General features: G+C 34.9%; 1 protein-coding gene across 5 annotated transcripts in view; it reads right to left on the bottom strand.

Moving 5' to 3' along the window:
• AKAP9 (A-kinase anchoring protein 9) overlaps nt 1–22,940 on the bottom strand; it is a 152,205-nt gene that overhangs the window by 36,135 nt on the left and 93,130 nt on the right. For 3 of the 5 annotated variants that reach the window (XM_049641431.1, XM_049641435.1, XM_049641434.1), the window contains 7 exons: nt 10,846–11,008; nt 9,712–9,924; nt 8,728–8,766; nt 7,101–7,333; nt 6,051–6,170; nt 2,149–2,325; nt 1,416–1,520 (listed from right to left, as the gene is read on the bottom strand). In XM_049641431.1, coding sequence (XP_049497388.1) covers nt 1,416–1,520; nt 2,149–2,325; nt 6,051–6,170; nt 7,101–7,333; nt 8,728–8,766; nt 9,712–9,924; nt 10,846–11,008 — 1,050 coding nt within the window. Of the gene's footprint in view, nt 1–1,415; nt 1,521–2,148; nt 2,326–6,050; nt 6,171–7,100; nt 7,334–8,727; nt 8,767–9,711; nt 9,925–10,845; nt 11,009–14,140; nt 16,618–22,940 lie in introns of those variants that run through there. The other 2 variants (XM_049641436.1, XM_049641433.1) reach the window with 2 other exon arrangements.

The raw sequence follows: 22,940 nt of genomic DNA, 5'->3' as shown, positions 1-22,940 counted from the left end.
TCTTTATATTTAAATGTTATTTTCTTTCCTTCCTTCCTTCCTTTTTATTTTAAGTAGGCTCCATGCCCAACATAGGGCTTGAACTCATAATCCTGAGAGCAAGAACTGCATACTCCACTAACTGAACCAGCCAAGCTCCCCAATTCTTTTCAAAACACACAGAAGTGGTTACAGATAAACAAGTGTTCCCTGCTTTTTGTGGAAAAACCAAAAAAGCAAAATAAACAAGAACCTTTTAGATAAACATCAGTCAGTATTATATGATAGCAAGAAAATAATCCTTCTCATGGAGATGATCATTTCTTTTCATCATTTATATGGATTTTTTTCCTTCTCTAAAATACGAGTTTTCTTTTTTAAAAAAATTCCTATTGTTTAAAAAAATTTTTTTAATGTTTACTTATTTATTTTGAGAAAGATAGAGAGTGTGTGCAAGCAGGGGAGAGGCAGAAGAGAGGGGGAGAGAGAAAGAATCCCAAGTAAGCTCTGTGCTGTCAGAGCAGAGCTTGACATAGGGCTCAAACTCACAAACCATGAGATCATGACCTGAGTTTAAACCAAGAGTCAGATGCTCAACCAACTGAGCCACCCAGGTGCCCCTAAAACTACAAGTTGCCTGAGCTAGAGTTTGAGTTGATGTCTAATTCATTCTTGTATTTTCCAAAGCACTTATTAACATTTATACTATTTAAATTCAATAAGTATTTGTTAAAATCTATTAAATATCCTGAAAAAATTATACAGAAATGAAAATGTAACTTAAAAAAATCTTAAATATTTATAATGCTATGATACAGCTAAATAATGTACAGTATATTTTAGAAAAACTAATAGACAAAAATTTAAATACATTTAAATTAGCTTGAAATTGGAAATTAGTATTAAAAGTAGATTTTTCTTTTTTCTTTTTTTTTTGAAAAGGGAGGCAGTAGGAAAACATAGGAGAACTTTCCTATAACTACCTTATTGTTAATTTTTTAAGAACATGTTTATACATTGTAAAACAGCGCTATAACCTCCCAGGGTAATACAACTTAAAAAAAACAAACAACCCACCCCCAAACCCTACAGCAAAGTAGCAAAACTTCAAAGCTCACAGTAAAGAAGGGAAAAAGAGAGATCCTGCCTTTTGTGCTAATACAATTCTCTCTCCAGTCTCCTCTTCACTCCATTCATACCTTCTTTTTGTCTTCAAACTTCTTCTGTGTCAAGGCCTTTACATCTGTCCCCTCTACGTGGAACACTTCTCATACCAGCTTATTTGTTCAACTCTTTTTGTCTTCCAGATCAATTTAGGTAACGAGCTAAGAAACGGTCTAAACAGTATAAACCCCATTCTGTACAAATGGCATTCTCAAGGTGACTTATTTAAAATAATTCAAGCCACATTTTGTCATTAAAAGTATACCTCTTACCTCTTTTTCCTTTCGGTCTATAGCATCTCGCTCAGCCTGCAACTGTACTTCTAGCGACAATTCTGTTTTAGCTTCTAGAGCTCCAGACTGCTTTTGGTCCTCTACCTTTAAATATGCAAAAATTTTCTCAAAACTTCAGACATTAAATCTAATTATCCATTTTAACTGGAGAAATAGCAATGCCATTAGCAGCTGATAATCTACATTAGTGAATAATCAAAGTTACAGATCCTCAGTTTTGAATGCAGGAACACAGGAATGTTTGACACTCTTAAAATTCATTCCTCACATAAAATGGAGACTATCCCCTAATATGCCCCCTTCCCAAGCTTCCTTATCCTGCTCTTCTTTGATTCATTCTTGTTTTCTGCAGTATAGTGGGGATAGATTTCACTCTTATTCTGGGATAAAGCAATAGACTCAACTGGTGTCCACAGCTTTTTCATTTGGCTATTATTTTAGAATTGCAACCTATTGACTGTGAAAAGGATCATTAATTCCTCTGGTTTACTTAATTTTCCTTTCTCAGGACTAAGGTATGCAAGTAACATTTGAAGATAAGAAGAAACACATATAGTTATGTCACTGGAGACATAAAGGTATATTTATATTTTGTAATAATATCAACAAAAAGTCACTAGTAATTTTTTATTTAAAGGGACTGATGTTCAGGTAACTAAGAGCAATCCATATTAAAACACTTCATAAAATTAGCCTGAAGAAAATGCCATACCTTTTGGAAAGTGTCTGTACTAATGAGTAAGGCTTGCTCCAGTTCCCTTACTCGGAACTCCAGTTTCTCAATTTCTTCATTCCGTTCTTGTACATCCCTCTGAAGCTGCTCTTTAGAGAGCAAAAGCTCACTGCACTTGTCTGTTTTTTCTTTCAGATGATTTGTTAACTGTTCAACCTAGACATATAACAAGCAAAAACTGTAATTTAAAAAAAATTTCAACAAGCTAATAACATACCTGTCCTCATTTCAAAAAGTATTTTCAGAAGCCATGCTAAGTATTTTTGATAAGGATAGCAACTATTGTCTCCAACTATGGTGACATTCTCGGAGTTGATAAAGTAGTACTAACAAAAAAGAAATACTGCTCCACCAACCCTTTACAAAAAACACTTTCTCTTAAGACTAAGACCTGCAGCTAGGAGGAGAGAAAAGATTACATTTTGAATAATGTTAAAGTATAAGCTCTAATGGTACAATAACACTAAAACTTAATAAAGATGACAAGTTTGCAGAGTGCTGACTTACACTATTCATCGATTTGAGAGAAGAGAGTGAGCATATGCACAAGTGGGGAAGGGGCAGAGAGAGAGGAAGAGAGAGACACTCCCAACCAGGCTCCACTCTGTCAGCGCAGAGCCCAAAGCGGGGCCTGAACTCACAAACCCCGTGAGTTCATGATGTGAGCTGAAATCAAAAGTCGGGTGCTTAACCGACTCAGCCACCCAGGCGCCCCCTGACTTACACTCTTATGTCAGATAAGATAATCTTAAGAAATCTTTAATGGATTCTATTTTTCTTTCCACAAATGGTTATAATTGAGATGTATAATAATATGGTTCTAAACAACGCAGAGATGGGAGGGAATGGGGGAGCTTTAATACAGTCACTTAGAAGCTTTTTCAGTCTACACATTCCAGCAGCCCAGAACAGACATGCGAATACTGGGTGGTGAGAAGAATCTGTGCACACTGAAAGTTTCCCCAAGTAATTCTGATAATGCAGGTCCATTTAAGAGAATGGCTCTAAGACCGAAGGATTCAGGAAGCATAATAAGATAGCTTATGAAATTAGTTCTCATCAAGTAAAGAGAGAAAGCTTGCTAAAAAAATTAGTGTGATGGTAAGAAAAAAAGGAATTCTACCTTACTTCAGTGAGATACTTTAAGGAAATTATCTAAATACGATACTTATTCCCCAAAACATTAAAAGAAATGCAAACTTACCTATAATTACATGTTTGAGGATGACTATAATAAAGCCACTGAGGAGAAAATTTAACAATAATGGGTGGGCTAAGATTTGGAGTACAGTCAAGGAAAAAGACCACAAAGCAGCAAAATAGTACAATATACTGTAAGAGTTAGATTATTTAGATCTTGAGAAAATCAGCATCTGGGGAATCAGATTTGGCAAGGTAAGGACAGAACCAATGGATCACAATGTTCCAGGAGAAAAATCAAATACACACATCCATGTTAGTTTCTTAAAGTTTCATGAATGAGGCAGGTCACACTTTTCAAATATAACAAATAATATACTTACATACTGTACTATTAAAAAAAATTTTTTTTTAAATTTATTTATTTTGAGAGAGACAGAGACAACACATGTTGGGGAGAAGCAGAGAGAGAGGGAGAGGGAATCCTAAGCAGGCTCCCCACCACCAGCTCTATGTGGGGCTCAAACCCACAAAGTCATGATATTATGACCTGAGCCAAAACCAAGAGTCGGACACTCAACCGACTGAGCCACCCAGGGGCCCCTATAAGATTTTTTAAAATAAAATTTAACTATTACTATTTCTGAAAATAATTTAACATGTTCACTATGTACCAGGCCAATATTCCTATGAGGTGGGTTCTATTATAATATATATTTAATTTGAGAGAGAGAGAGAGTGCAAGCAGGAGACGGGCGGTGGGGGAAGGGAGGGGGGGAGAGAGACAGAGAGAGAGGGAGGGAAGGAGGGAGTGGGAGTGGGAGTGGGAGTGGGAGAGGGAGGGAGGGAGGGAGGGAGCGAGAGGGAGAGAATCCCAAGCAGGCTTCATGCTCAGCACAAAGTCCAATGCAGGGCCTGATCCCACAACCCTGGAATCATGAGCTGAGCTGAAATCAAGAGTTGGAAGCACACTGACTGAGCCACCCAGGCACCCCACCATCTCTGTTTTAGAAATGACTAGATGAGTTTTAGAAAGTTTTAATGAGTTAGCCATTGTCACACAGGTGGTAAATAACAGAGCTATTGATTCAAATTAGGATGGTGTAACCCCAAGCACGATGTCTATATAACTGTAACAAGCCATCCTTGCAATTTATACAATAAATCTTCCCTCATTCATGTAGCATTTATTTGGCAAATATAGAGTTCTATGTTTCTAAATGAGGAAGTGGATAATTGGGACGAAAAAGGAGAAACAGGGAGAGTGGTAAGGAGGCTACCAAAACCATCCAGGCTGACAGTGACAGCCAAGATTTAAGGAGATGAATGAAATGGAAAGAATAGGAAGATGTAAGATGTAGTGCAACATGCCTCACCAAGGGGCTGGAAGCAGGGGTTGAAAAAAAAAGTGGAATAAAGAATGAACTCTAGGTCTTAGCAATAAGAAAGGTGAAGATAGTATCATATTTACTGAAAGAAGAAGGAACATGTTTTATTCTTGTCTTTCTCTGATGGGGGTTAGTCAGGCATCAAGAGCTCTCTTTTAAACATGTTAATTTTGAGACATCTAAATGGAGATAGATGGTAAAGCATCTGAGTATTCAAGTCCAGAGTTCAAAAGAGATGTCAGGGGAGCACCTGGGTGGCTCAGTCGGTTGGGCGCTGACTTCAGCTCAGGTCATGATCTCACAGTTCGTGAGTTCTAGCCCTGCGTCGGGCTCTGTGCTGACAGCTCAGAGCCTGGAGCCTGCTTCAGGTTCTGTGTCTCCCTCTCTCTCTGCTCCTTCCCCACTAGTGCTCTGTCCCTCTCTGTCTCTCAAAAATAAGCAAACATTAAAAAAAAAAAAAAAAAAAGAGATGTCAGGGCTGGAGATATAAACACATGGTCATTTACACATAATTACCTGGGAAGAGAAAATTAATAGGAAAGAAAAAGGGGGCCAAAGTCTAAGTCTTTGGGTCTTCCATCATTTATTTTGGGTTGAGAAACAAAGACTATGGAAAGAAACAAAATGAAGTAGGTATGTCACAGAAGCCAAGAGAAGGAAGTGTTTCAGGAAGAAGGCTGCAATGAAAGCCTCTGAGGATGTGTATGATGAAGACAGAGATGATTTGTGGACATGGCCAGGAGGATGGTAACTTCCACAAGAACAATTTCAACAAAAGAGAGGATATAAACCCCATTGAGACAGAGGGGTTAGAACGTCACTGCACTGGACTGAGAAAAGAATGGAAGATGGGGAAATAAAATTGTCTGAATATAGACAACTCTTGATCAGTTTTGTTAGGAACAGGAATAGAGAAAGAAATAGATAAGTTTATTTAATTGGGCAAAACTAGAAGATAAATGCAGGTAGAAATGACTCCAAATTTCAATGCAAACAATTTTTAATGTTTGTTTATTTTTGGGATGTGGGAAGGGGCAGAGAGAGAATGAGACACAGAATCCGAAGCAGGCTCCAGGCTCTGAGCTGTCAGCACAGAGCCCAATGCGGGGCTTGAACCCACAAGCCGTGAGATCACGACCTGAGTTGAAGTCAGACACTCAACTGACTAAGCCACCCAGGAACACCAATGTAAACAATTTTTAGAATTTCAAGAACTTTTCACGTTGAAGTAATATTTAATTTTCTGATTTTGAAGATTTATATATAATAAAATTTTAAGTTCTTCACAACAGACATCTTTTATGACACACAATATGCTGTAGCATAGACAGTATCAGTAAAGTTCTTTCTTACCTCTCTAGTTTGATGTTCATTGATAGGCTGGAATCGAGGTACGACCTTAAGTTGCTGTTCTAGTTTCTGTATTTCCTGTTGGAATACATCTCTTTCGTGTTCTCTATCAATGGCTTGCTCCTGAAGTTTAATAACAATAACAGTAACTGAAGAAACAATATATACTGAAGCTATTATTACTGCTCCTTCTTTTAGTTATACATACAGTTTTATTTAAGATAAACAACTGACGGCCACAGAATACCCCAAACCAAAAGGTTTCAAAAAAAAGAACACCTGTTGTATGGTACATAGGCTATTTGGAATCTTTGACAGGAATGTCTGCATTTAAATATTATTTGAAGCATGACATTTTTAATAATTCAAGTAATGTTAAATACAGAATGAGATAAAAATATTCTCCCAAAAATGAATTTATTTTTTTGGAGCAAAGGAGGAATTCCACTGTTAATTTAGTCATTAAAAAAATAGTAAGTAGAACAAACTGTTTAGTAAATCAATTTCTTTCATCCTAATCTAGGTTTTGTATCTAAAATTATAAAATCTGTCAGAATCTGATTCCCTGATATATGAAAAGAATATCAGGCCTTAAGTGAAACCCCAAAGAAGAAAATCCATATGAGGTTAAAGATTTAGTATCATTTTGGAAGACAGTAATGACAGCATAACAAGTGTTCCAAGAGCACAGTGTTACTCTGTGTGTATCTTTTGTGGGTGAAACAGTGTTGGCCAGTTAGCTCTCAGGATCCTCACCCTGCTTTAGCAGTTGATTAAAGCAAAGTCTTGGACAAGCTTGTTAACTCTGAATTTAGAAAGGCTAACTGGTGGTTTACTCATAATCTGCCTGTACTGCTTTTAATTGTCATAGGTATGTAATAAAAATTATTAGAATTTTTATTTGGAATAGTAGTTTTCAGTTAATTGGTAAAAAACACAGGTAGATGAAAATGTTAGAATTCAAGTTTCTTCATAATTTAAAATTCACAACCTAGACTACCAGCAAGTAAGCACTCCAGTGACAAAATCAATATTCAAGTTGAGAATACTTACATCTAAAAATTTTCTTGTTTTTTCTAACTGCTTTTCCAGTGCTTGGTTTTGCTGTCTTAAATCCATTAGCTCAGCATTCTTTTCTTGTTCCAGCTCTATAAACCTACTGACTTGTTCCTCAACATCTATTTCGAGAGCTTTCACTTGTTTTTGAAGGTCGTCACGTACTTTTTCAGCTTGGCACTGTACTTCTAGTTTTTCCTTCATTAATTTTTCTGTCTCCTGTAGTAATTCTGTTTACAAATATAAAAATATACTAAGTTAAATCAAAGTAATATTGAAATCACCCATAACAACGCTCAAATTTTACCTTCATGAAATAAGAGATCTGAGTTTTACTTTAAACACACGTAAGAAAGGAAAATGTTCCTATGAAAATATCAAAGCAACATATTCCTATAGAAGTAAGCAAGCTAGTATCAAAAAAATTATACCATATTAACAAAAAGAAACATTCTGTCACTAAAAACAGTATTTTGTGAAAATGCCATAGCAAATGACCAAAAAAAAAAAAAAAGTCCACTTTCACCATAAGGAAAAGAACAAAGTCTAATTAAATTTAAGCACAGAAATAACTCACCTCAGGCAAAAATCAATTCATTCCAAACCAATAAAGTCACTTTATATGCATACACAATATACATGAAGATCAAAGACTGTAAATTTTTAACCAAGGCAAGTAAGAGTTATAGAAAAAAAAATACAACTACAATCAATTTCCTGTTAGTCTTTCTCCTCATTAGATCCATATTCCTGAGTTAGTCTTGCACGCTCACCCATATATGTATCAAGGGAAAACTGACTATGAGAGGCAGTATGGTGTAGTGCTTAGGAGCAGAGACTGTGGATTCAAATCCTAGCTCTGCCACTTATCTCCTGTGTGATACTTAACACGATGTCCTCCAATTTCCTTATATGTAAACTGGGGATAGTAATACTACTGATCTCTACGAGCTATTGTGGATCAAATGAGTTAATATATACAAAGAATAGTGCCTAGAGTATGGTAAGCACTATATGAGTGTTAGCTATTATTATTAACATTAGTAATACAACAATAAAGTATATAGCAAAGTAAAACAATACTCTAATGAAAAAAAAAAAGGAACATAACCTGAGAGTCCTTACACTAACCAGTCTGCCAATACTGTACTCAGGACTAGGAATCTATAGAAAATAGCATTCCTTTTAAAACAATAGTGATTTAGATGTTAATATAAAACTAAATGAACCAGAAAGTCTCTTTACTAAATTTCACTGATCCTTGATACCATCATCTTATATATTTCCTGATTTAGAAAGAGCATTTTGAAAAGTCATATGGTGAGAATTTAATACATTTTGTTTATGTAAGAAACTGAAATTGTCTTAAGCTCTGTGGAAAAACAGATATAAGATGATGATCACTACGAATCTCAGTTGTTAATTTCAAATATAAATATGTATTTTTATTGTAAGAAAAGTTTTTTGTTAAAGAAAAAAACTGTAAGTATGAAACACAACAGCAAAATTAGAGGTATGTTAGTTGGAAAAGTAGAGGTATGTGATTGAAAATCCAAGGGTCACCCCGTTTTTGGAGTTGTAAGTTTACCACCCAAAGACTGGCCATGCAATTGTATAAACACACCTGCTCCCGGTGCTGCATCGACTGCAGCATCTACTAGTCCTATAAGAATAGAAAGAAAAAACACACACACACAGAAAAAAGATATAATTTACATGTCTACTTCCTAAAACAGAATAATACGTAAACACAAAAGAATTAGAAGTAAAAGTTGAAACCACTCATTATTATCATTTGTAACATTTTGATGTACCAGTATTTCGTGAATGTTTTACATGTACGATACATACACTTTGCACATTAAAAAGACCAACCCTAAACCTGTGTTAAACAAATTTGAGCAACCAGAAACAACTGCACCGTATTACAAAAATGCATGCTGTATTTCTCGATTAGCAAAATTCAACTAATAAAACTACACATTTATAATTCCAACTGCATGTGTAATATAAAAGTGGGAGGATATGATAAAAAGGATTTGAAGTTCCACCGTTATAATGACTGACGTTTTCTACTGCTAAAAAAACTATTACACACAATTTCTCATTTCAGCAAAGATTAAATGTTATTTATAAATTGTATATTCCTTGAACTCGTACACAGATTAAACTAGATGTCAGTGTAACAGTCACTGACCTTTTCAATCTATTCTCTTGCAGGCTGAAATCCACCCCCACCTGCTTGCTACTAATGCTGGATCAGTGCTCTTTTACTTAATCCAAGTATACATTTTTGCTGCCTTTCTGCTATCAAAAGAACTGAATCTTACACAGCTTAAAAAATATCCTGCCACATTATGCACAGCTGTCTCCTGAGGCAGAAGTTTAAGGAATTATCTTTTCCTGTTAAAATTTGCCAAAGGAAAATGGAAAAAAAAAACCAAACTCCACATAGTTGGCTAATAAAACCTTTATCAATGAAGTAGATTTTCTTGTAATTCTTCAACCCCCACATGAAATACGTGAATCATGGATGGCATTGAAAGGAGAAAAGAGCCACTTTGAACTTTTAAGGAATGTTTCATACACAAAGTCTAAAAATACATACGCTGTTCAACTGGGCCTGCCTCAGCTTTCATAGCCTCTTTTTGTCTGGACAGTAATTCTCTTTCTTCTTGGATTTGCTGTTGTTCTGCTTCCAATTCTTGCAATCTATTACCTGCACATAACAATTCCTGTTCAAGACGATCTATTATATCAGTTTTTTCTTGAATTTGCCTTTCATAAAGAGTTTTTTCATCTGCATAGCCATCAATGACACCTATAAGATAAAATTAACAGGGAACAGGATTAAAACTTATTTTAAATCTTACCATTAGGCGTTCTATAAATATCTTGAATGAATCTGCTGATGACAGCAGCAGTTATGGTACATTCAATGCAGGCTTTTTCTTGTTTAACCTTTGTGCCTAAATATGATGTTCCTTTGAACTATTACTTTGCTATGCTAAGGTATCACATCATGTACGTGATAACTCACTTTATCAAACACATGTAAACAGACAAGAAAGCTTAATATAAATCAGATGCTTGTAAACCAAGTCACATTTTAAATATACTAGAGAAAGTTGATGTTTTAAGTGATTCTAGAAGGCCAACACCCACAATGGTATGGCAGAATATAAGCAGTATGAGGCTTCAGAGGCTTAAAGCCCAGCATCACCATTTAATGGTTACCTTGAACTAACTATCTATCTATCTATCTATCTATCTATCTATCTATCTATCTAGGTAGGCTTCACACCCAACACGAGGCTTGAACTCACGACCCTGCGATTAAGATCTGAGCTGAGATCAAGAGTCAGATGCTTAACCAGCTGAGCCACCCTGGCGCCCCAACCTTGTATAATTTATTAACATCTCTTGGCTTCAGTCTTTTCATTGCTAAAGTACAAGACTTGTCTTAGGATGGTGGAATTTTGGTAACAAATCACCATCATCCATTTCTATATTTTCTAAAAATTTTAATGCTTTCTAGAATTCTATTAAACACTTTTTGATAATTAAAATTATATAGCTTTTAAAGTTGCTTGGAGAAAGTCTGAAGACAAATTACAACTATGTTTCAGTGCTCACCCTATATTAGAATACACTTGTGATTTCTAAACTTGGCTTGCATCAAAATCTCTACTTTTAAACCTGAAATTTTTCCACACTCAGTTGCCAATAGCAAGTTGCTCACCCTCAGCCTTACTGAGCTCCACAGCCAGCTGTTCTCTAGCCCTGGACTCCTCATGAAGGCGCTCTCGCAATTCTTCTTGGCACTTAAGGGACTCTGTCACTTCTTGTTTCTGTCGAAATGACTCCCGCATCAACTCTGTCTGTGTAACTTTCGCATGTTCAAGCTAAACGAGGAGGGAAAGCATACATGAAGGAAGACAAAGTGTTGGGAATACCCCACTAAAGTTTAACCAGAAAGGGTTTTTAAATAAAAATAAATTGTTGAACTGTAACCTAGTGCATGCTAACATTAAATGGGGAAAGTCAGTATACAAGTAGATTACCTACATATAACTTTCCATAAGAGATGTATTCTGGTTTTATTAAACAAACAAAACAATGCTTCTTTTGGGGGTGCCTGGGTGGCTCAGTTGGTTAAATGTCCGACTTTAGCTCAGGTCATGATTTCATGGTTCGTAGGTTCGAGCCCCATGTCAGGTTCTGTGCTGACAGCTCAGAGCCTGGAGCGTGCTTCCGATTCTGTGTCTCCTCTCTCTGCCCCTCCCCCACTTCCGCTCTGCCTCTCTCTTCTCAAAAACAAATAAACATTAAAAACAAAATGAAAAAAATGCTTCTTTTGGAAATAAACCAACTTATATCACTACATCTATATTCTATAATATAAAGAAAGATATAAAGTTAGTAATGCATAGGCTCTTTTTTTATTTGTGGAAGAATTTTATGTGATTGGGCTCTATGTAAAACTTAATTTCTTTTATATTTAACATTTATTGATTGTGGACTCCTGCTGTACATTGTGAGGAATATATGATTCATATAATGGCATCAATTAAGAAAATCATACTGTCATAACAAGATGAAAAAAATTATAACCCACATTTTAACTAAAAGCTTTATATTTCTATTTAACTGTGAAACAGCTACAAGACTTTATATGAATATTCAATTTATTTTCAAAATCTTACAATACAGAGGCATTACCCATAATTACTCATAAATACAGCCTCTTTTTAAATGCTGTTATTGGCATGACTACATTCTTAAACAATTTTTAAGATGACAGTCAAGTACAGACTCAAGGCCAAAGCTCTCAAAAAATAGTGATCATTGTTATCAGCTCCATGAAATTACAGAAAAGCACCATCTCTGCCTTTGTTTTCTGAGCTTCTGACTGCCAGCACTTGTTTATCAGTTCTTATTTTTAGTTAAACTAAAAACTGAGCTCAAATGTTTCTAGTATTTAGTCCTATAACACTAAAAATTTTGAAAAAGCAATCACCATATATACATATATATATATATTAAAAATAGGCTGACAATGTCATAAGAATTTGTAAAATTATAAAGTAGAAAGATATTACCATGTTTTATGGTTTAAAAAATGCAGTGGTTTCTAATTTATAGGCAAATATCAATAATGTATTATCAAATTATGATATTTAAAATTATTTTATTTTTAAAGACTTCTGCTCTTCACATCTGAGTAGTATTTACCATAGCAAACACATTTTAGAGTTACTAAATAAAGTCTTTTACGGTCACTCTAAGTCAACTTCCAAAATATCAAGTATGTGATTGTTCTTGTTTTATTTAACAGGATGTGTTAAATATTATTTACAACTTACTACTTGGAGATAATATGAATACACATTTAAGACTTGTAATGGATAGTTGAGCATACATTTCAAATCACAAAATATTTCCTAAAACATCTGTCATGTCAATGCTACCTCAACAAAGATAAAACTCTATATATTTCTACTTTTGACTGGGAAAAGAGTATTTTCTTTTAAATGTAGATAACTAATAAACATTGATTTTTTTACTATAAAGAACATGATCACAAAGTATGAACTAATTTATATATAATTACTCTTTTGAATTTACAGTCACAGCCTGTATTTTTAAAACATACCAATTGTTTCTACATATGTAGATAGGTAACTTTTTCTGTTTATTATAAAGTGGTTGCCTGGTAAATACATGAAAACTCTGAAAGAGTTCAAAGCTCTGACTAAAAAGGATAGTTTCTTATTCCTTTTTCAAATTTACTGTACAAGAAGCATTCGGCATTTATAAAAAAAAAAATACTTGATTTACATAAGAAAATTAAATTGTTTTTGCTTCTATGTCTACTTCTTAACAAGATCTAAAGCAGCTTTTAAATGCATTTAAATAGTTAGCATAGAACCACGAGACATAACTTTAGTTTTGCAAAACAAAACAAAAAAATTAAAGAATCAAGTACAGTAAAGCTAGCAAACAAATTTCATTTATTATAGCAGATGGCACTCGTACTTTACTGGAATAAGAGACTCCCCTTTCAAATGTTCATCTAAATATAATTTAAAAAGCCTCTTCTATCCTGTTAAGTTATGACTTATTCCTAATACCTAACAATATGAAATACATAAAAATTTCATTTCAGTACTTCTAAATAAGTTAAGAAACTTATTATATTAAAAAGCATTACATTATAAAGCATCAATAAATATACTGTCACTTTAACATAAAAGTTTCAGGGGAGGTAACAAAACTTCTGAAAACCATCTGTCTTGTTAAATATTAGCTAGTGCATTACAATTAAAGCCATGAGAGTCGTAAAAAGTGCTGAATAACTTGTAGTTATATTGAATCACTTGAGGTGAATCATTCACAACATATTTATGCGTTAAATAAACCTGAAGTACTAACTATGCTAAGTACTTACCCTTAACAATGTTTATAAAATACATGTCACATAAAAAGTAGAAAACAGTATTTCCTCACAGGATTAGTAGGCATATTAAAAATCAGTTTCTTATAAGTTAACAAGAAAATTAAAATTAGAATCCAGATTTTCTTTTTCCTTGTCTGGAACTATAGCCAATACACCATAATATTGTAAACAATTCCTAACTGGCTCACTTGGCTGTTTTAAGAATCATAACGCCTATTGCCTTTTAATCACTCCATTTTTACTCAGGATTGGCACCATAAACATATAAAAGCAAGATTCTTAAGGAGAAGCAGGATCTTTTTAAACAGCTTGCCTGGCATGGGAGAACTGTAATACTATCTCACTCTGCTTTCTGGAATCAAAAACATAGCCAAGATGGGGCTCTTAGAACAAATTTAGCCCTTCAATACATCTAGGATAAATGAGTAGTAACATATGAAACAATAACAAAACAAGATTCTATTCTACTTAAGGACATTTAAAAGTTCATTTCTCATTATACAGGTTTTTAAATTAGATGTATAAAAAACTGAAAGCATGAACTAAAACTAAAAGAAACCAAGTTTTTTATACTTACTGAATAAGGAGGGGTAGGCAGTGAAATTTTAGAAATAAGTTTTAATATGTGCCCATTTCTTTTATGAATAAAATGAAAAATAGAAGTATTAATAATTACTGAGTTATTTTCATCCAAATGTTCACACAGAGGAAAAGGATATGGTAAAGGCACACGAGATTCAACCTCATAAATGTCTTCATCTTGTTCTTCCAACCATGAGCCACTGAGTTTGACAGTTGCCAAATAGGTCCTGTAAGAATCCATTCTAGAAGATGCAGCTGCCAATTTTCCTCAATCACTTTAACAGTTTTCCACTACATTAAAAAGTTCTTTTTAGTTTATCAAGAGACACCATAGTTGTATGAAAATTTTTTTTAGTACTATCAAATAAACATTTTATTAATTCATACAACTGAACAACAAAAGAAAAACCCCACAAATCTATTTTAAAAACTACATCTCCGTGAGTCTTCGTCAAAAACAAAAGAAAAACAAAGACAACAAAAATAAAAGCAAACACCTTTTTAACTAGAATAATTAAATCCTTGAAGAATAGAAGAATGAAAATATAAATATCTAATTAGCTGAGCAATAAAACTGCTTTCAGTATCAAACATCTGTGGAAATAAGCCTTCCAAACAATCTGGCAGGGAAGGTTGAGTTTTAAATCTCCATAGTAGCAGTCTTCAGAAGTGTAGCTGCAACATTATTTCCCTTGTTCTTGCTGCTTCACTCAATTCAAAAGTAAAAGCTCCTCGGAACTGAGCTATTCAAATAGCCTCTCATGCTGAGCCAAAGGATTCTAGTCAGTGTCCCCTGAGGAAAAGGTCAGAACAGAGGGTGTGGTTTCATGTCTTTACCTATAGGTACTGGCAGGTGGAGTGTGAATTAATACGCCCACAAAAAAGCCTGCCTAACAGGATCCAAGTTCCACGTCAGAGCTTTGAAAAGGGTATTTAGACACGTTTATGATGTTTCTAAGATAAGCTAGTATTTTTCCATCCTATTCAAAAATTGTTTTAATTTGAAAATGTGAAATCAAGTAGGTTTGAGTCTACTACCAAGTAGTTCTTAAAGTGTATCAAATAATCATAATTATTTCTAGAAAACTAAATTAGTACTTCCTTTTGATATTTCCTTAAAATAATACTCATTCTTTCAAGCAGTCACTAGAACTAAGTATAGATAGTTTAGTTATAACCTATTTCTACACTGAATTGTTTTTAGAGTGAATGTTAAGGGGGAAAAAACACTCTTTTTAAAAGCTGCATTATATATAACTCTCGGTAATTACACCACTTAAGATACTCTATGAACACGGACTAAAACTCAAAAGGGCAAGTTGCATATAATAAATGTCAGTGATATTGAATAAACTAAACACTCAGAGTTTTAAAAGATGAACTTACTTTTTAACATCAAAAGATCCTCAATAGTGAGAGCTGTTTCAAATAAATGAAAAAGCTTTCATTGTGGTGCCTTTTCTCTATCCAGTAACTAAATAGCCTAAACCCAAAAAACCAAAACCTTTTATCTACTATGGAAAAAACCCTACTAAAGCAAGCAGGTAATATAAACTTAAAGGAGTTAACACTCAAAGCCTTCATAGTAGGCTAATAATTAGGGGAGAGAAAATGAGATTTTCTACAGAGAGCCCAGAATCTACAGGCAGATGTTCTGGAGCAGTGCAGCTGCCTCTTTTAATTCTGGATTAGGCAAGGACAAAATTTTGTTCATGCTTTTTTTGTTAGTTTGCCAGTTAGTCTGTGAAGATGTCTTAACATTTTCACAAAATGGAGGCCTAACAGTACACTGGTTTAGCCAAATTTGACTTTTTTGATCTTCAGCAGATACAAAGTCATCCGTATCCTAGCTGCTCAGCTTTATGAATTGGTTGCTAGGACCCATGCTTACTTAGCATATCATATAGTTCTCAAAATACTCTTTCCTCGCTCCCTCTGGAAATTAGTTTATTTTGATAATGTGGTGTCCAATTTCTCGTATTTGAAGCAAAAACAAAACTCTGAAAGTAAGAAGTATCGTTTAAAAAAATTTTTTTTAATGTTTATTTTTGAGAGAGGGAGAGAGACAGAACATGAGTGGGGTAAGGGCAGAGAGAGAGGGAGACACAGAATTGGAGCAGGCTCCAGGCTCTGAGCTGTCAGCGCAGAGCCCGATGCGGGGCTCAAACTCACAGACCGCGAAATCATGACCTGAGCTGAAGTCGGACATTTAACCGACTGAGCCACCCAGGCGCCCCAAGAAGTATCTCTTTAAAAACAGAAACATTCAGGTCAAGGTAAGAACTAACTACAAAGAAAAAAAAAAAGTAGGGAGGAAAAAAAAGACTCAAAAAGCAGATTAATAAGATGATTTAGAATGAGGCCAACAGTCCTTATAACAACAGAATATTAACTAATGGCATATTATATTAATTCATGTTCAAAAAGGTGACCCTAAATTAAAATAGTCCAAATTATATCTTTCCAATTTTTGAAAGCACGTAAAACTTGTTTCCATCCATGTAAAACAAAAACATCAAGATGTAGACCCTTATAACAGAACATAGGTCAAAGTTAAGAAACTAACCACAAAGAAAAAAAACAGTAAAATTAAGGAGGGAAAAAAATGACTCAAAACAGCAGTAGAGTTGATTTAAGATAGAGGAAAATAGCTCTACTAACAACAGTATATTAACGTATGGTATATTAACTGATGTTCAGACAGATTACTCTGCATTGGAATAATTCAAATTCTATTTTTTTTTTTTTAATTTTAGAAAGCACATAAAACTTTTTACGATCAAAAGCAGTTAAAGCAAAATGACTTCAATTTTTAGGAGGATGCCCTTTAAATATTTAGACTAGCTCATTGTTCCCAGGTTCCAGATAATCAAGATTTCAGGCATATTTGAAGGCTATTAACTTGTTGTATAGAGCTACGTTTGTTTCCCTAACTAAACAGCTTTATTTGAATCATACAATGTTAAGATATTTAACCTTTTCCGCCCTTAAACATTTCTTTCAAATTGTAAAACACTTCTGTTGCTGTCTTTTGGATACTGACTTGTTCACTTATTTCTGTAAGTTATTTAATAGAGGGGCTGAATCCTGGATACAATACTCTGACAGAACCCTGACCAATATAATAAGCACATTGGGGGAAACCCTAATGGGAAAATGCATTTCAACACTTTGATTACAATTATGTTTAAAACTTAACAATGACAGGGGCACCTGGGTGGCTCAGGTAGCTGGTTAAGTGTCCAACTTCAGCTCAGGTCATGATCTTGCGGTTCGTGATTTCGAGCCCCACATCGGACTTTGTGCTGACAGCTCAGAGCCTGAAGCCTGCTTCAGATTCTGTGTGTCTCCCTCTTTCTCTATCCCTCCCCGACTCGTACTCTCTCTCTCTCAAAAAATAAACATTAAAAAATAAAAATAAAAAAAAAACCCTTAACATTGACAAAACAAAATCTTAAACTATTGTTTTATCCTCAGAAAGAGTCTTCTTTTTTGAGAAGATATAGAAACATGTCGCTTAAATTCCATTATTCTCAAAAGTGATACTAAACTCATGAGAGTTACCTGTAATAACCATCATTCTGTGGGAGGAAGTTCCTCATTAATTTTTTCCAAGGCCTAAAGGAATCTCTCAGTAGCACCTCTGAATTCTGGAAAAGCTGAAAAGGCTACTCCCATGGAACAGACTGAATTCCTTTTCTACCTGATTCAAGAAACAAGAATCTGAAACCATACTCTCAAAGATAACTTTTCTGCAGTACCACAAAGAGACTACTGAATAAAGATTATGTTAAAGAGATACCTTTCTAAGGGCCTGTAGGTAGTCTTTAAGCACTTTCCCTCGTATTATAATGAAAACTCTCCCAACAAATAGGAAACTGCAATAGATTGAATATAAGCCTAATTTTACGGTAGCCTATCTGGGCAAAAGAGAAATACAATTCATCACATTAATGACATTCATCACAATAATCACATTATATGGATTTGCATGTATATACCACAGGGCAAGTCACCTGTCTAATCAAATAAAGTAAAATAATCCTTTAATAGATGTTATGAAATAAGCCCAGATAGAAACCCTGATACTTAGTAAACAAACTCACTAGTTCTTTTGTTGAAGCAGGATGTATCTATGGTACCCAAAGCATACTAAACCTTAAAACTAAATACAAGGCTTAATCACATATCTTCTACTAAAATCACACAACATAAAAATCCACACTGTTAAAAAGAAAAGAATCTTGAATATCTGACAATATTTACTTAGGCTACGGGGACTTCAATGAAACCCCTCCTCCATCCCAAACATAAATCCACAATAATCTGCAATAATCTTTCTCCAATCTGAAAGGAGGCAAGTCTTTTTGATCCACACACCACACCTTCCACTTGTTTCTGGATTCCATCCTCACTTATTCCAAGGACCTGGCTCAAGAAAGCCCATCTGTTTGTGACCTGCAATCTTCAACTTCTCCACTTCTACTCAAGGTATACCATTCCAACCTTTAAAAAAAGCACCTTCCCTTTTTCAAGCCAGTATTCTGTTTTCTTCACAGCTAGTAGTCACAAAATTGCTGTCTCTATTTCTACAACTCTGAATTTTGAATACTCCTCCACCAACTCCATGAAACCATTCTCATCAAGGTCACTGTTAACACACACAATGAAATATCCAATGGACACTAAATCATCAGCCACCTATAACTTTCTGTAGTAAGTGACAACTTCTGGAAAAATCACTTCTCATCTGGCTTTTATGACACTATTCTCTTGGAAAAATTACTTCTCATTCTCGATCTCTCCCATAGACTTAACTATTTTTATTCTATGTTTTTTTTTTTGTTTTTTTTTTTTTTTTGAGAGAGAGAGAGAGAGAGAGAGAGAGAGCAAGCGAGCAGGGGAGGGATAAAGAGAGAGGGAGACATAGACTCTGAAGACAGGCTCCAGGCTCTGAGCTAGCTGTCAGCACAGTCCCACGTGGGGCCCAAACTCATGAACTGTGGCATCATGACCTGAGCTGAAGTCAGACGCTTAACCAACTGAGCCACCTAGGCGCCCCAATTTTTATTCTCTTTTAAATGTCAGCATTCTACCAGTACAAAAATAGCTCTGTATACACTCTAAAACCATGGCTTCAAGGTCTTTAAGTAATAACAACCTTCAATCTAGTTCTACCCAAACTCCCAAATCACCCAAAAAGTGATTATCTTTACTTGATGCCTCTTCTATGCATTTCAAATGAAATACAACAACTTGGTTGATTAAGGATTTATGCTTGGTTTCCTCTTCTCTTCCTTATCCCCTACATTCAGTCATACCAAATGCTACTAAATTCAATTTCCTAAAAGTTTTAAAATCACTTCCTCCTGCCTTAATTTTACTTCTATCACTTTTTACTTGGAATATATTATAAGGGCCTTCTGCTTCCTACATTCAGAATCTCTCCTCACCATATTCTTGCCTATCTGCCTATCAAACCGCTGCCTAAAGGAATCTAAGACACAAATTTAATCATTATTATTTTTTTAATGTTTATTTATTTAGAGAGACATGTACACAGGAGGGGCAGAGAGGGAGGGAAAGAGAGAATTCCAAGCAGGCTCCGTGCTGTCAGTGCAGATCCCTTCACAGGGCTTGAACCCACGAACCATGAGATCATGACCTGAGCTGAAATCAAGAGTTGCTTAACTGACTAGGCCACCCAGGGGCCTCTGATATTCTATTCCCATCAAAAGTATTTCAATGACTGTCCACATTTTACAACATAAAGTTAGCTTATGAAGGACTCTGACATGTAACTACTGGCTATTTCTCTACCTTTACCGTCTATCAGTTTTCCATCTTCCATCCCCGAAGTTTCATATCACAATACTATCCACTGTCTGCATACATATCATGCTGGTTTACACTATACCATTCATCACAAATTTTCTTCTGACCTACCTACTTAGTTTCTACTTGTCTTTTAAGTCTTTCACTTCTTTCCCCTCATTTTCTCTTGAATTACACTTTCATCTCCATTACTCCACCAAAGTGCTCTTGTAAGACTACCAATGATGCCCAAATTTCAAAATCCATTCTTTAGTCTGTGAATAACATGACCAGTCAGCAGTAACTGACCTCATTCATTTTCAAAGGGCAGAAGAACTGGCAGTTAAGAGCACAGCCAGACTGCCTGGGTTCAAATTCTAATCCCACCACCTAACTTGTATATCTGGGGAAGTGACTTCTCTAAGTGGTTTCTATGCTTCTGCTTTAGACTTCTCCATCCCCTCAGTCTATTTTTGACAATGCAGTCAAAATGATCCTTTTGAAAAATAGAAGTTAGATCAGTTATTCAAAAATTTCTAATGATCCATCCAAAGCTAGAGACAATCTGCATGTCCTCTAAATAAATTATATGGTACATCCATACAATATAATATTCCTCAGCTATAAAAAGGGACAAACTATTAATACATGCAACAACATTGATGAACTGATGATGAATCATACATGCACTTTAAGACAATGAAGCCAGGCCCAAAAGTACAATGATACAATGATAATGTATCATTTTATTTACACCAGTCTGGTAAAGGCAAAACTATACGCATGGAAAGCAACCAGGGGTTGCCAGTAGCAGGAAGTAGAAGGGCTGACTACAGAAGAGAAGTACTGGGGAATTTGGAGGGATGGAATGATTCTGTATCATGTTTGTGGTGGTAGATATAAAACTCTATGCATCTGTCACAATCGAAAGCATTACCCATACAAAGAGTGAAATTTACCATATGTAAATTAAAAAAAAATTAACCAGAACATAGGGAAACCCAAAATGGAATAAAAACTGTAACAAATAATTCTAATTGTATTAAAAGTGAATAACAAAACTACTTAAGAAGTGAGGAAGAAAAGAGTTAACCTAACATACTTTGAAAAACAGTATTTTCGACTATGTAAGGCTAAAGACAAAAAGTACTGTACATATGTAAATATGTTCTCCTCAGGGGTATAGCCTTGCAATTGTGAAATTACTTTATGGGTATATATGGCTGAACAAATAAGTAAAATGAGAGCCTAGTCTCTCATTGATGGAGAACAAAGTTACAAAGGGAAGGGGAAGGGGTAGAATGAATGTTGTGGTACTGGATCAGAATAAGAGGTAATATATGAAGTTAGGTTTTTACTATATATACATAAAGATATGGAAATAAAAACAGATGCAAGGGTTAATATACCCCATATATTTTCAAACGGTCTACAAGAGAACCTACAAGTCATGATACACTTGGTTAAAAGTGAACTCATATAACATCCAGATCATGGTTTGTAAATCTCATTCTCTAACAAGAAGCCTAAATTCCTTGGAGAAGTGGTGGATTCTAGGGCTGGGGCAGGAATAACACAAAATTGGTCTGGAGCCTCTGATAGTGCAAATGCTCAAAAAAAAAAAAAAAAAAATAAGTACTTTGAAAAGGTGTAAGAGCCAACCTGAAAGAGTTCTCAATGCCAAAGCTGGAACAAAATAAACTACTATAGTATTGGATTATTACCCACTGAAAAAAATAAACAGGCATGAATACATATAGATCCTGATTATAAATGTAATAATTCTAATAGATTAAGGAATGAGGAAGATAGAAAATCACCATTAGAATACCACAGTAATAATTGCACAGGCAAGATCCACCAATGAATGCTCAAAATAGTGGATGAAAGTTTAAGGAGAAACAAGATATTTGCATAATCTCGAAGTACCTCCTCCAAGATATTTATTAATTACAAAGGGAAGAATAGTAATGGTACAGTGAAACCCAGGTGACACCACAAGAAATCAAGATTAACATTACAGTAGTAAGACATATTGACATCATGTGCCCTCTGATATGACACACTGAGAAGGCACATCATTTTTGTGATATTTTTGTCAAAAATGCTTAAGATTCAGGTAATTGTGAGAAAACGTCGGACAAATCCAAATTGAGGGACATTCTACAAAATAACTAGCCAGTCCTTATCAAGTGTCAAGGTCATAAAAGACAAAGAGGGACTCAGGTACTAACCGTCAGAGATAGCCTAAGAGAGCTGAAGAAGACATGACAACTAAATGCAATGTGGGATCCTGGAATGGGAAAAGGACGTAGTGGGAAAAAATGGTAAAATCCAAATGGTTTGTATTTCAGTTTATAGCACTGTACCAGTTTTACTTTCTAAGCTTTGATAATTATAATATGGTTATGCAAGATGTTAATATTAGGGGAGGTCAATGAAGGGTACATGGAAACACTATTTGTACTATTTTTGCAACTTTTCTCTAAGTCTAAAATTATTTCAAAATAAAAAGTTAAAAAGTTATACATAATGACTCCATATCTCATTAAGAACTGAATTCCAAGTTCCATGTTATCTGGTTCCCAAGTATCACTCTGACCCCATCCATCTTCCACTCTTCTCACTCTCCTTGCTCTAGCCACACTGGCCTCTTTGTCAGCCACACAAAGAACAAGCACATGACCTCCTCAGGGCCTTCACACTTGTTATTCCTTTGCCTAAGCCATTCTTCTCATACTTACCTATATGGCTGTCTCCTAATCTTCCGTATGAAACATGCCTGACTATTCCTTTATCAGAGAAGTCTTCCTCCATTTTCCTATATAAAATGTGCCCTTTCGTCATCATGCTCTACCTTCCCCTATTTTATGTATCTTCCCAGCAGATATCACCACCTGACATACTGTATGTTTATACACTGTTAGTTGCCACCACTGAATTGTAAGCTCTACAAAAGTAAGGATTTTGTCTACTCTATT

Source organism: Panthera uncia, chromosome A2 (assembly GCF_023721935.1).
Source record: "Panthera uncia isolate 11264 chromosome A2, Puncia_PCG_1.0, whole genome shotgun sequence".
NCBI classification, from domain to species: domain Eukaryota; kingdom Metazoa; phylum Chordata; class Mammalia; order Carnivora; family Felidae; genus Panthera; species Panthera uncia.
The sequence above is the reverse complement of the archived record's forward strand: the minus strand, read 5'-3'. Positions and strand labels throughout refer to the sequence as shown.